This window comes from Populus euphratica, unplaced genomic scaffold, assembly GCF_000495115.2.
Source record: "Populus euphratica unplaced genomic scaffold, PopEup_1.0 scaffold381.1, whole genome shotgun sequence".
Taxonomy (NCBI): Eukaryota; Viridiplantae; Streptophyta; class Magnoliopsida; order Malpighiales; family Salicaceae; genus Populus; species Populus euphratica.
Genome location: NW_011500271.1, coordinates 100,585 through 115,077, shown reverse-complemented (window position 1 = coordinate 115,077; position 14,493 = coordinate 100,585). Strand labels below are relative to the sequence as shown.

Below are 14,493 nucleotides of genomic sequence, written 5' to 3'. Positions count from 1 at the left end.
GAAACTTTTATGAACACGACTGTCTCACTCTCCTCGGAGCTATATGGCATAATAACGTGGTAGGATGGGTAAACATTCATGGCCAGGTAGTGCAGTTTATTTAACAATTGTCCCTCATTCCAGTTGACTAGTCTTATTCCGAGAAATTGAGGGATGTTGATGAAAAACTCGAATTCCATAACGCTTTTGCTTCCCATCAAGGGAGGATTATGTTATTAACAAGTCACCTATTGCTTGCTTGCTCGTGTAATGCCTTCAAGCTAGATGCATGAAACATTCGACTGATTGATAACGACAAGTTTATCGCGTACAAATTCGTTATGGAGGACGAGTCAACGAGCTGAGGTGATCCTTGAACAATTTTAAAGCAGCAGGTTGATCTACTATTTGCAAGGGTTTTTCTGTTCTTTATCTTTAAACTCAATGCAAGATCTTGCATACTGTGAATGACAAATAGCATGAACCAAATCAGAACTTAGCTGCCGGATCTAATGAGAAGCCCCTTCCGGGCAAGACAAACACATGAACAATCAGAAGATAATGTATCAACAAAGGATCGGTGCAATTCTGCATCTGTTCCTCATTTTCTCGCACAGGTGCAACAATCCAGGGGTTGAATGGCATTATGGCAACAAGATACAGAAACTCTCAGTTCTTACTAAAAGGTTGAAAGAAAGATTTAAGTGTATTCACGAAGGCTGAACAGCAGAAATGTTATTTAGAGCAGTTACATCTTTGTTTAAGACAAGGTGTCCTGACTCGCCCTTCTTGAAAAGTTTTTTAACCACTTCATCCCAGTTAGTCTTTCCACTGGAGGTAGATTTAGTTTTCGAGGCTTGTTCACCCTCGGACTGGGAAGGCACTGTTCCACTATCCATGAAGGGTTCAGCATCAGGGGTGGCCACAGCATGAGGAATATTTAAACTGACAGCTCTTTCCAATGCATCCCTGTGTTCTTGTTCAATTGTCTGCATCCTTTCAAATTTTTGTACATCCGGAGGAGTTGTGATGGTTTCAGAACTGATTTCCTTCATTTTCTGTGGAAAATTAATATTGTTAACAGCCAGTAAACTATTCAACAGAAAAAGAAGTAAAGCCCTGGAGATTTAAGGGCGAAACAAAAATTTATCCCCTCTCATGCTACTTGTAGACACAATCACGGTTTTCAATAACATGGGAGCCAATTTTATGCAATCTTGGATACGCTCCTTTCAGACTGTGGCTTCAGGCAGTTGATAGTAAGAACTACTACAAAATCTCAGTATTTAAATTAAAGACTGAGGAAACAGGGAGATTAGAAATGCCAATGCCCTGTGGTGCAAGATGCATATCCCTCACTTGAATTAATGGGGAGGACTGTCTTCATGGAGAAAAAGGTATAAGAAATCATAGTCGCAGAAAAGCATTAGAGTTGCAGTTAAAATAGGATGATATAGTTGCAGTTAAAATCGGATGATGTCTGTATAAGCCGTGGGCAGGGATGTATGTATCTGTGATGGAGAAAGATGGAGAGACAAGATACTTCACCACATGGTTGAAATGTTTTATCCAAATAACCTTCTTTGGATCGGAAAAAAGTGAGCATGCACTCTAACTAAATGGCTAAATAGCAGGTAGAAATCCTTTTGCAGTATGATACTAAAAAGTAAAACTATTTATTTCTATTTACTGCTCCAAATTATTGTAAATGAAATGGAACATAAACAATTTATCAAAAGCAAGAGCTTACCTCCAAGGCTTTCTGTGATTCCCTTTCTATCCAAATAATTCCATGATCAGATGTGGCATTACATGATAAGACAATGTGTTCAAATCTTCCATCTACAGGAATGGCAGTTCTAACCTCTGGTGGAAACCTCCCACATCTGTGACAACATGAACGAGGACATAGTTGTAAGGACATGCACAATAGTTTTCAGTAAGCATCTACCACCAAATTAGGGAAAAATAACTTTATGATGATCAAACACCAAATTACACCAAATTAGGGAGATTATAGTTAGTTCAAAGTCAACTTTAACCCAAGGATGATAAGCACACTATATAAACAAAAGGAGGCTCACAAAAATGGATAGCTGAATGATTAAACTGCATTTGTATCAAGTTATAATCAATTGACTGGGCAACCTGAACGAGTGGATTATAAGTTGATGGAAGAATATCCAGAAGCAGACCATCTAATGGGCAGTTTGTGTGTGACCGTGTTATAGAGAGACAGAATAAGGGCTGAGCAACAATAGAAGATTATAGAAGATTTTTATAATTTCTAAAGGTAAGGACTATATTAGCAATAACAGGATGTTAGAAGCTAACTATGGCCCACACATTATATCAAAATTGCAAGTTATGCATGTGATTATTTGCAATCACAGATTTGCAAGTTTTGTCTAATGGTTAGGGCAATGGTAGGCTAATGCATTTGGTCAACAAAACTGATAAATTGAACGTGTTACCTGCAAAATTTTCTCTCTACAATATGATACATTCGTCCAGGAGCATAAAGTCTTCTTGGATCTCTAAGCTTTCTACCTTCTGGAATGAAGGTATCTCTCAAGCAAACCAAAAACAACAAGCAGGGCAAGCTGTCCAAAGGATCAACACCTGGTTTAAGAGATGATAATAGCAACTCACTGCACTAAGTAAATAGGTTGGGGATTTGTATGACAAAATGAAGGGCACCATAGACTCTATGATGATATAAAATTAAGAAATACCAACCAGAAGATTGACTTAAAGATATCTTCCAATGGAGTAGCTGTTCTTGGTAAGAAATCATCCTGGATAAAAACAGTAAGTTTATATCAAGTCCGTGCCTTCAACACTAAAATAGAATGATCTACGCCAATTAATACACTATTATATCACAGATTCAATAAATAACAGCAAACATCAAGTGCTGGCATCTAAACTACTTTCATACAAATATGATTTGATTAAGACATGCACATGCTCGGAGAATGATGATTTGTTCATTTTATTTGCCTGGGAGACAAAGTAGTACCTGCACCAATCATCAGTTATTATGCCCCAAAGTCGCCCATCATACAACATGAAACACAGATCAATAACTTCTGGCATTTAAACTACGAAAGCACCATAGTTAAAATGAAATATCCATCACCTCTTAAAACGATATTAACTGCAGAAGTCCCTACACGCACTCAGCCTCAAAACATCTTATCAGCAAAAACTCAACATAAATCAAACTTTTGACAAATCAGCACCAGGAAAAAAAAAATGAAAACACACAAAACTGTCAAAAAATAGTAGCTTTCATTGGCATCACAGATCAAATGAAATTACAAAACTAATTAATTCAATAAACACAAACATCCAACAAACACAACTCATCAAACAAAACACACCTGCAAAATTATAGAGTGAATAACATCAGCATACTTAACAGCCAAATTTAGTGACATACACCTCGCTGGAGCCATAACATAACACCTAATCTTCTCCCTAGGAATCCCTCCTAACTTATCTCTATGATTAACCACAATAACAGTTGACAAAGCCGCTACGCCAGACCCTAAAGAATGTCCAGCAAAAACCATATCATACACTTTCCCATTCTCCTCCCACAACCTCTTCAATGTCTCGCCTTCTTCATTCAATAACCAAACAGCAGACTTCAACAACCCATGATGCACAAAGCCTCCATCAAACATCTGCATTCCTAACCTATTATCTAACAACGTTTTATAATCACTCTCTTTGTATAAATTCAATCCCCGAATCGCCAAAACAATCTCTTTATGATCATGATCTATGTAAATTATATAAGGAGGGGCACGCCCTTGTGTTTGTTCATAAGTTACACGCTTAATAACCCCATCTGGGTTTAACCGGTAACCATGTTGAGGAATGAATTGAGGGTTGAGAAGATCTGATTCGTAGACAGCAAGAACTAAACGACACATACGAGGGATTGGTTCAAACTCTTCTGGGGTTGCCAAGGTCCAGTTTGCACTGTCATCAGCACCAATGTATGTGCAACGCTTCCAAGCCCAGCGACCGAAGCCTAGTATAAATACACATTCTACTCCACAACAGAATAACATCTTTTTGGGTTGATCTTGGATTTGGAGAGGGATTTGTGAAGGGGTTTTTTTGTAGATTTGGAAAAGAGTGGAGCTTTCAAGAGAAAAGCGTGAGCTTGGAAGCGTAAATTAGAGAGAGAGAGAGCTTTTTGAGAGGCAAATAGCTGGAATTAAGAGAGAGAGGTTTTGATGAGAAAGGAGAGAGCTTTTTGAGAGGCAAATAGCTGGAATTAAGAGAAAGGGATTTTGAGGAGAAAGAAGAAGGCTAGAGAAAGGGAGTGTGTGTGTGTGTCTATATATATAGAGAGAGAGAGGGAGGGAGGGAGGGAGGAGGGAGAAGTGTAATTAATATCTTGGATTTTATGAGAAGATTCTGGAGAGAGAGGAAGCAAAAGAGAGGACTGGAGAGGAAAGATTGTGTTTGAGAAGGGAAAGTTTTCAAGAAGAAGAGATAGCGAGAAGGTGAGGGTGATTAAAGCTTGGAATCATTGGAAGGAAGGTTATATAAGAAGTTCACATGAAAAGCAAGTTTAGTGTTAGCTCTAAGCTCTACACCGATTTAGAGAGAGAGAGAGAGAGAGGCATGCTGAAAGGAAGAGGGTGGTGGGACGTTCATGCGGGGGCCGGAGGACGTAAAGAGGAAAGTGACGGTAGAGAAGCAGAAATAAATGCAGAGGACATACAAAAGGCAAATGGACACATGCCAGATGCCACCCCTTGCCATTGTCCAGCTGTGACTCTCTCATCGTTTACCGAATGTTTTTTAACTTGCTTTATATATATATACAGAATCAATATGATATTTATCAATAGTTTATTGGACATTAAGCAAATAAAAACAATAAATGGACACGTAAATTTATTTCCGCACAAAAGTTGTATTTTAAGAGTCTCATCTATCATGAATAAATTATGACTTCTTTTTATATTAGTATGGTAGCTTGTGGTAATAACATATCCTCGGAGTACTTCAAGTATATTAAATTTGGGTTCAACCCCTCCATTATGATAAAAACAAAAATATAATTAACAATTTCCCACAAATTATCCTCACTAAATCATGCTAGTGCCTTGACTTGTGCATCCCTATTCATTTGATTTTCAAAACTTCTTCTTTTATCTTTTTATTTACAAAAAAAATATACACATTAAATGATTAGTTATTAATGCTACCTGCAATTTTTTTATAATTTTAGATTATTTTAATACGCTGAAAACAAAAATATATTTTAATATTTAAAAATAATTACTATCATTATTAATATAATTACTTAATAAATTCAAGTTGCTAACTTTTAGCACTTCTTATTTAAAACATAAACATAATAGAAATTAATTAAATGTGTCATCGGCCTCTAGCTAAAAGTATATTGATTGATTTGAAAACTTTAATTTCAATTAATGTGTGCTTATTTTAATTAATAAGAGATTAGTTTAAGATTGGGTGGTACGATAAGTAAAGTTACAACTCCTCACTTAATTAAGTGAAAACAGTTTTATTTCAAACATTCTTGTTCATATGATTTACTAGCCAGATATTTTCAACGAATTGTCAAGGGGTTTTTTTATATTTAAATCTTGAGATCAGATTTTTATTAAATTCCTTTAAATATACTAGGTCAAATTTCAAGAGTGTAGCCTTAAAAATCATTAAAATAGAAATTTAATTTAAGTCATGTATAAAATATCTTTATCGTTAAATAAAAAAAATGATAGCAAAATATTTATAGGATTTTCATTGATTTTGAATTTATTCATGGAATTTCTAATATTAAAAAAAAAGAGTAGAAATGCCAACAAAAATCGGACACAAAACAGGGAGTGAGATACTGCGGACAAGATTCCCTGTTCCAACGAGTCAATTTCTTGTGCGTGTTCTTGTGAGGTGGATTTTGTCGAGGCGCGTCAACGACGTGTCTTTGGCGAGTAGGAACTCTTCATACGCGTCGTGAAGGAAAGATTCTACAGCATTTCCGGGTTAAAACATTATCTCACTTCTCTAACCGCCCATTGTGTCAGATCTAGTTTTCTTAATATTAAAAAAATTGATGGGATGACGCTGTTTTTTTTAAGAAATTAAAAAAAAATGCATGTGAGTTTTGATTGAACGACAAGTTTGTATGTCAAGTCACCGATTCAATTAGATTTGGCTGGTAAAATATCCTTTTCAATTCAAACTAAAACCTACAAATACCTGAAATAGACTCCAAATCATATATTTCTTTAATTAACAGGCAAGTTGCTTACAATAATTAAATTATTTTTAAAAATTTTATATTTTTTTTTATTAATAAGTAAGTTGATAAAAATAATTAGATCATTGTAATAAACTGCAAGTCATATATTTCTTTAATTAACTGGAAAGTTGCTTAGAATAATTAAATTATTTTTAAAAATCTTTATATTTTTTCTATTAATGAGTAAGTTGATAAAAATAATTAGATCATTTTTTTTAAAAAAAATTATTTTTTATTAACAAAGAATTCATTTAAAACAATTAGATCATTTTAAAAAAAATAATTAGATCATTTCTAAAAAATCTTTTTATTTTTTATTAATGAACAATTTGTTTAAAACAATTAGATCATTTTAAAAAAAAGAAACTAAAATTATAGAAAGAGAAGCATCCTGCCCCACACAATGTTACTTGGATCATTGACAAACATCCTATTATGGTCCAACATTGATGTTTGATATAATTTTATCTAGGTAACCATTTTGAAGATGATGACTAGTGTAATGTACTCCCCATGACAGTATGTCATTTACTTTTAGGCCATCCATGGCTATTTGACATTAAGGTGAATTATAATGGGTATGAAAATACTTATTTCTTGATTTGAAAGAAGAAGAAGTTGATTCTAGAGCCTCTTTCTATTATCAAAATCTAATTTTTGAATTTTTTTAAATAAATAAAAAAATAAAAAATGAATGAATGAAAAATAAATTGAAATTATAAATTAGAAGTTTGAAGACTAATATGGATGAAATTATAAATTTGGAAGTCAATTTTGGTAAAACTTAAAAGAATTGATAAGTTTAGGGACTTAATTAAACTTTAAATTAATTTAATAAATAAAATTAGAGGTTTAATTAAATAAATATCAAAGTTCATAAATAAAATTAAAGGTTTAATTAAATAAATATCAAAGTTCAAGGTTAATTCAAGTCAAATTGAAGGTTAGGGATTAATAAGAAGGAAATTATAAACTTGAAAGTTAATTTGACCAAAAATTAGAAGAATTGATAAGTTTAGGGACTTAATTAAACTTTAAATTAGTTTAATAAATAAAATTAAAGGTTTAATTAAATAAATATCAAAGTTCAAGGTTAATTCAAGTCAAATTGAAGGTTAGGGATTAATAAGAAGGAAATTATAAACTTGAAAGTTAATTTGACCAAAAATTAGAAGAATTGATAAGTTTAGAGACTTAATAAAACTTTGAATTAGTTCAATTAATGAAATCAGAAGTTTAATTGAAGAAATATCAAAGTTTAAGGTCAATCTGGGTCAAAGTTGAAAGAAATTAAATTCCAGGGACCGAAGTGAATAGGTGCTAATATTACAAGGGGTTAATTGATTTTTTTTAGAGGTAATTTTCAAAGAATTAAAAGTTGACGAATCAATTCTGACTTGATTAAATTTAAAATTGAGGACTATTTTATAAGTGACGCTACTGATTTGATTAAAGTTGAAAGCAAGGACTATTTTGTAAGTGATGCCAGAATCTAGGGGTCTAATTGCATTGATCTAGGGGTATGATGCCAGAATTTAGGGGTCTAATTGCATTGATCTAGGGGTGAAATTAAAAAGAAAAAAAGATTTCCATGAATAAGGGCTTAATTGCTAGATGTCAGAAAGTCAAGGGGCAAATTGAAGATACCCATTTTAGAGGAGAAAATTGCGCCATTTTAAACCCGCTATCCATCCCCTTCCTCTTCTAAACCAAGGAACCCACCTGCAAAAGAAGGAATAACAATGTCGGCTTGCCATGCCTCATCGTCTAAAACCAGACCAGAACGTAGACCAAATTGTCTACCATCTATCTCCATTCATTTTGTTCCAGTCTTCCTTCGTCGCCACAATGTGCCATTAATGTTAAGGAAACCATCACCATCAATCCAGCAATGGCAGGACTATTGGTGTCCCAATCCCAAAAAAGTAAACTATAAAAGCAAAGGCAGAGGGCAGGCAATGGGGAGGGATGAAAAAGACGGAGGAAAAACCATACAGAGAGAGAGCCAATAACAAAAAAATAAAATAATAATAATAATAGAGAAGCCAAAGAGACTTTTGGCCTTCATTCAGAACTCCAGCAAAGGAATTTCGACCTTTCCCTCACAGCAGATTGCTGGCCCAACCAACCAAACAAAAAGAACAAAACAGAGACAGAGACAGAGACAGAGAGAGGGAGAGAGAGAGAGAGAGAGAGAGAGGAGGGAGAGAGAGAAGAGAGACCATACAGAAAAAAGAAACACAGAAGAATGAAATAAAAAACAGAGCGGTCATCCAGCCCATAAAAAGAAACTGTAGAGCTGGGCTGAGTCTAGGCTTCAGGCCTAACCGGCCTAATTTTCTTGAGGCTAGGAGAGTGTTCGACAAAACACAAATTTGTGCCCTTTCTTTTTAATTTCTCTCTCTCTCTCTTTTATTTATGTTGATATCTAGCTAAACAGGTTTTTTTAAAATATTAAAAAATTTCAAAAAAATTTGAGGACACGTTTTGATTTATTTATGGTTCATCGTACCTTTTTTTTTATGACCTTACCCAGTATTTGAATTGTGAATTTATAGTATAAAATATGAATATAGACATATATTATATAATACATATCTATTTTTAAAAAAAAACTAATAAAAACTAATTAAATGTTATTAGTGGCACTAGAGTCAAGAAAAGCATACTTGTTTTTTATTATATAATATTATTAATATTAAAGTTGAAAATAGTAAAAATTAAATATTCTCTGACATCAAAATAAAAAGTATTAACACGCATTTAATTTTTTTTTATTATATGTTTAGTACATCTACAAAGATTATTAGTTGGCCGTTAAGGTTTGATGACACATAAGCATCCAAGAATTACAGCAAAGAGAGAGATAAAACAATTGGAAGTTTCTAAAGGAAACCAATGTTAACCCCGAGCTGCCTTCTCTATAAAGTGATCAAAGTCAAAAGAGAACTACTGTCTAAGTTATGCGCCAATCAAATAGAATTTTTCAATTATTGATTCATTATTTATACTAGTTGTAATTTTTTTTTCTATATAAATAATTATACAATCAGCAAGAAACTCATTCTTTATGTTGTTTCAAAATCAATTTTTAATAAACTTAATAGATTAAATAACTCATTTCGTCGTTAATATAGAAATTAACAAGAAGATTTCTACCAATCAAATTAATCTACTAATCAAGTTGAAATTAATTTTTACGCTTGTGTCTACTAATCGATGATACAATACAGAAAAAAAATAAATATTCTAGAAATTCGGATGATTCATTGACAATTTATAAGTTTACACATGCATTATTAAACTATGTAAATCCATGGAAATGAAGCCTTTAAGATAGACTTTCTCAACAAACTTATATATATCATCAACTTTAAATGTTGTCAAGGCATGCAAAGGATCAAATATTTAGCTAAGATATAGCAACTCTACTATACTTTTTGGAAATCTATGATTTAACTTCATCAATTGAAAATCTATTACAATATTAAATATATCATACGATAATGATACTTAACCTTGACAACAACAACTTGTACCAATCTTGTAAGGAGCACTCATATTAGGAATCTCAACATCATATTGTTCATAAAAAGATACCAAATTTTCAAATAGATCATCTCAATCACTATCCCTCAAACTTTAAAGTTGAAATTTTGCAAATGAAACAAAATTGAAGGCATTTACAATATCTTGATCTTTTCTCTAAAGCAATTGGAAAAAAATTCAGTAACTATCATAGCATTGTTTATCAAAAGTAAGATAAGGACAAGGTCAAAAGATGTCGTAAAAAAATAATATTTGAAAGCATCAATGAAAAAAAATCAAAGTTTGGTCCATTTTCATAAATCTTTGAAAGCAATGTTTTTGTTATTCCAAATAACTCAATTAAATTTCTTATTAAACTAAAATGAGAACCCCAACAAGTTGTTCTAGGTCGATCCAAAGTAGAAACTTGATTTTCCCTTATACCTCTCTCAAGAGTTATTATCAACTTCTGAACTTTATATTTTTTAGTCAATTTTAACTCAGAATGACATTTGACAATGTTTTAACCCATTTTTGGGTCCCTGCATAAAAAATAAAAAAATTATATATATATATGAAGAGGAAAACTAAAAAATAATAACAGTGAAAAGAGGATGTCAAAGCGCTTATAAAATGAGAAAAAATTGGTTGAGAAAGTCTAAAAATACAAGGATTGAAATTTGATAATATATCATTACCTAATAAGAGCTTGACTGACAAAAAAAAATGATTTAAGGAATAAAGTCAAAAATCAGATGTTTATGGACTTAATTAAATGTTATTAAAGATTTAATTCAGTTTGTGGAGAGTTTGATTGAAAGAAAATTAGATTTTGAAGTCAATTTAGGCTTTAATTGGAAGAAATTAAAGTTCTGAGGTCAAATTTTAATTTTTAAGCGTTAATTTGATCAAATCAGGGGCTTAATTGCATAAATATTAAAGTTTGATAGCCAATTAAGGACTTAATTGAAGAAATCCAAACCAAGAACCAAAATGAAAAACACGCATAAATAGAGGGATTGCAATTAAACCAAATCAGGGGTCAAATTAAAAAAATTAGAAGTTTATTGATCAATTGAATGTTAAATTGCATAAACTCAATATCAATGATCAATGTAAAAAAGACGGCCAACTTCAGGGTTGACTATTGAATTTGAAATAGATGCAATTGAATTGATTTTTAAAATAAAATTGCAATTGAGGGCTCGATTGAACAAATCACAAATTAAGGACCAATGTGAAATTTGACTTGTTTTTGCCACATTTTTCTTTTAAATGAAATGACGTGTTTTGTTCAAAATTATGTTGTTTCATGCACTATTAAAAAAAACCTAAAACGATGTCATTTTGAGCGACCCTGTAGCCTTTCTCTTCCCCTGCACAAGCAGAAAACAAGGGAAGAAGAAATTTTTGTTCCCTTATTTTCATTGACTTTTCTTCCTCTAAAAAGCTCAAAAAGACACCAACCCAAAACACCCACTTGCTAAGCTAACTCGTGGCCTCCCACATGTTGGAGAAATGGAGGAGACATGCCTCCTCAAGCAGTTGTGGGGTTGGAGCACATTGGCCGCCTCATCCATATCTCACCCCTATTTTTTCCTATAAATACAGGGAAGATGAAGACAGAGAGGGGGAGCACAAGAGAAGAGAATGAAAAAATTGAGGCTGAGAAGAAAGAAAATGAGGGGAAAAGGCAGAAAAGGAGAACCATAAAAGAAAAGAAGAAGAAAAACAGAGAGGAAAAAAAGAAGAAGGTAAATGCAAGGGCAGGGGTACAGAGGGAGGATGACCACCTTTAGCCCAGCAACGCCACCATTGTGTCTCTTTTCCATCGCTACTAGCAGCAGCAACTCATTGAGCAGAAGAAGAAAAGAAAGAAAAAAAAATATAGGCTCTTGCCTCTGCACAACGAAGAAGAAAAAGCCAATAGCATGCCACCATGCCCCCAACCACCACTAGCAGCAACGTTGCAACCATTACAACCAGTAGCACTACCTGGAAGCCACTACAAGTCGGTCTTCTCTGCAACCATCGTCATCCCTACCACGCCTCCACTATTCATATAGAATGTGAAAAGTAGAGAGCACTGTTCACACGGGCTTGGCTTAGCCCAGCCCACATAGTTGGGTCGGGTTCGGCCCAGTCCATTTCAATTTTTTTTAAATATTTGTGATTTCTTCACCTTTTAATTTATGTTTTTTTTTTCTAATATCAATCTGTATTTTATGTTGTAAAAATACAAAACTAGTATTAAAATACCCGGTTTTCATCAACTTTTGAAAAATAAAAAATAAAAAAATATTTTTGTGAATACAGCCAAGTGTTTCGAAGCTAAAAAGTCATATTGTATTTTTCATACACCAAAAAAATTATGTGTAAGCATGTATTTTGACTTTAATAACCAATTTATTAATGTCAAGAGAATATTGGTCAAAATTTCAAAAACAACAAAAATTTGATTTTGTTTATCTTTTAGTATTTGAGGTACGACATTCCATGTAATATGTATTTCAGATATTAAATTCTTTTTTTCAAAAGCTAGAACGGTTAGGTTTTATCTCATTAAGATAATAATCTCCTTATTGAGGAGGGCTTTTCTTGAATCTTAGACAAATAGAACCAACAATTAGAAAACACGATCAACCTTGGATTTTGATCAGACATATAAAACAATGCAACTTACCTTAGGTATGACATATTTGTATGCTAATACCTTCCTTTTACGTAACTAGTTTCCATACCCAATTTCTAAGACCAAGTAGGGTTTTGAGTGATCAAAATACTAGATAGTGATTTTCATTTCTTTTTTCCATGGAAAAAGCCAAGAATTCTTTTCTTACCATATTTGCTTAGACAAACGACATACTAGAGTGGTAGATGATTGATGCGACGCTGCACATATGCGACAGACAGAGAAAAATGAAATTCATAATTTTATAAAAAAAAATTATTAATGGTCTAGGTGATTATTAATGGTTCATTAGAGAAATACTTGCAACTTATAGACACTTTTCGTAAAGACTAGATAGATAGCTCGTGAGTTGTTGTGGGCCGATTAGTAAACAATTTAAATGGTTATTGTAATAGTAGTTAGAAGTTAGATTTATGAACGTTTTAATATTTAAGTTAGACTTGGCAACCCGCAAGGTCTAGATCTTTTGGGTTTGACAAACATATTAGACTCAAGTTACTATGGACTTGGTTAACTACCGAATTCAAATATTTTTGGTTTGGAAACCATGCTAAACCTAAATGCTTGAGGTAATTTATATATATACAAATATCCAATTATTCCTAACCCCACATGATATCTATAATAAAATCATAAGAAAATGATGAAAATACCCCAGCATATAGACTTGTTCTTGTTAAGCCCAGGGGTAATTTTGTATTTGAAGTAATTTATATATATACAAATATCCAATTACCCCTGACCCCACATGATATCTACAATAAAACCATAAGGAAACGATGAAAATACTCATACATATATACTTGTTTTTGTTGAAACCCAAGAGTAATTTTATATTTGAACTATTTTAATAAAAGAAAAGGATAGATAAGCCCCTCAACACATGCATATTCCTCCTTCCTTCAAGGGTGTGGTTGAATCTTCACTGTTTATTTTTTTTTGAAATGACAGAAGAAGCCCCTACTCAAAAGTCTCTTTATTATCTTTCATTTATCATTTCTGGATTTTGTTTTTACTTATTCAATAATACAATAAATATCTTGGTGGAGTCTCAAAGTATCGACCAACTCTGTATTATTTTTGTGGTAATTCTAAAGCTTTATTTGATTGCCCTTTATGAAAGATTGCCAAGTCAAAGTGACACGTCTAAGTTTGATAATCATACAAGACCCATAAGCCAAATAACTATATAAGACCTAAATGCCTGATTCAGGCATGGTATTCGACTTGTTTCAATAAAACCAAAAGATGGAGAGGTCTCTCAATACATGCATATTACCTCTCAGGGCATGGTTGTACCTCCATTGTTTATTGTTTTTTTTAAATAAAAATAAAATAAACCCCCAAACCAAAGGTTAAAATTTCATGTTTTGAATGACAAATTAATATCTATATTATAGCCTAAAAAACTCAAACGGACCATTTTGTCTCTAATTATTCTTTTAATATTAAATATATCTAATAAAAAAGACAATCCTACCCCAACTTCATGCTTAGCAAGTTTCTTTGAAAATGATAATTTCGGGATTACATTGCTTTAATTTATAGCCATCTATATCTAAATGAACATTAAAAGAGTGAACAGTAGCACACTGAGCTCTTTGTTGTAATTTGTTCAGCTACTGCTAAGACCAATTCTGCTTCACATCCCGGTTCAGTGTACTGTATATTTGCGTGAAAAAGGTAATCATGCCTGTGATGTTTCTTGAAGTGTTTAGTCGAGTGAATCAGTGAGCAATGTCATTGTTACCAAAGGCAAAAACCTAAAGAAGCCAACTATACTCAGTAAGATGAGTAGGCCAACTGCTAGAAGAGGCCACCAACCACCCAAAACTTGTGAACTTGCTAATTACAGATCTTCTACCCACAGAGTATCTCATATGGTTATGAAATTAATCACCTAATATTTGCTAACTTGAGTAACTAGGCATGACTAAAAACGCCATAAATGTGGCGCTAAAAGTAGTATAAATCCAAGCCATCGATCCTCCTC

The 14,493-nt window shown here is 32.8% G+C and overlaps 1 protein-coding gene across 3 annotated transcripts; it reads right to left on the bottom strand.

The window, feature by feature from the left end:
• Nucleotides 1-523: 523 nt before the first annotated feature.
• LOC105112985 (uncharacterized) lies at nucleotides 524-8,464 on the bottom strand. Of its 3 annotated transcripts, none has more exons than XM_011008942.1 (6): nucleotides 8,447-8,464; nucleotides 3,366-4,188; nucleotides 2,719-2,777; nucleotides 2,454-2,582; nucleotides 1,730-1,865; nucleotides 524-1,037 (listed from the first exon to the last, which is right to left on the bottom strand). In XM_011008942.1, the coding sequence occupies exons 2-6, from the start codon at nucleotides 4,062-4,064 to the stop codon at nucleotides 690-692; spliced, it is 1,371 nt and encodes a 456-aa protein (XP_011007244.1). In that variant the 5' UTR covers nucleotides 4,065-4,188; nucleotides 8,447-8,464; the 3' UTR covers nucleotides 524-689. The 3 variants fall into 3 exon arrangements, with proteins under 3 accessions (XP_011007244.1, XP_011007243.1, XP_011007242.1); XM_011008941.1 differs by lacking the exon at nucleotides 8,447-8,464 and adding an exon at nucleotides 8,276-8,286; XM_011008940.1 differs by lacking the exon at nucleotides 8,447-8,464 and having other exon boundaries at nucleotides 3,366-4,915.
• Between the last annotated feature and the right edge of the window lie 6,029 nt (nucleotides 8,465-14,493).

Bases quoted from the DNA above. Each gene is read 5' to 3' on its own strand.
- LOC105112985 (XM_011008942.1), bottom strand. From the start codon at position 4,064: ATGTTATTCTGTTGTGGAGTAGAATGTGTATTTATACTAGGCTTCGGT. The intron at 2,778-3,365 runs GTGTGTTTTGTT...GTTTTTATCCAG, and splicing joins TTCACTCTATAATTTTGCAG to GATGATTTCTTACCAAGAAC. The intron at 1,866-2,453 runs GTAACACGTTCA...ATGTTGTCACAG, and splicing joins GTAGAGAGAAAATTTTGCAG to ATGTGGGAGGTTTCCACCAG.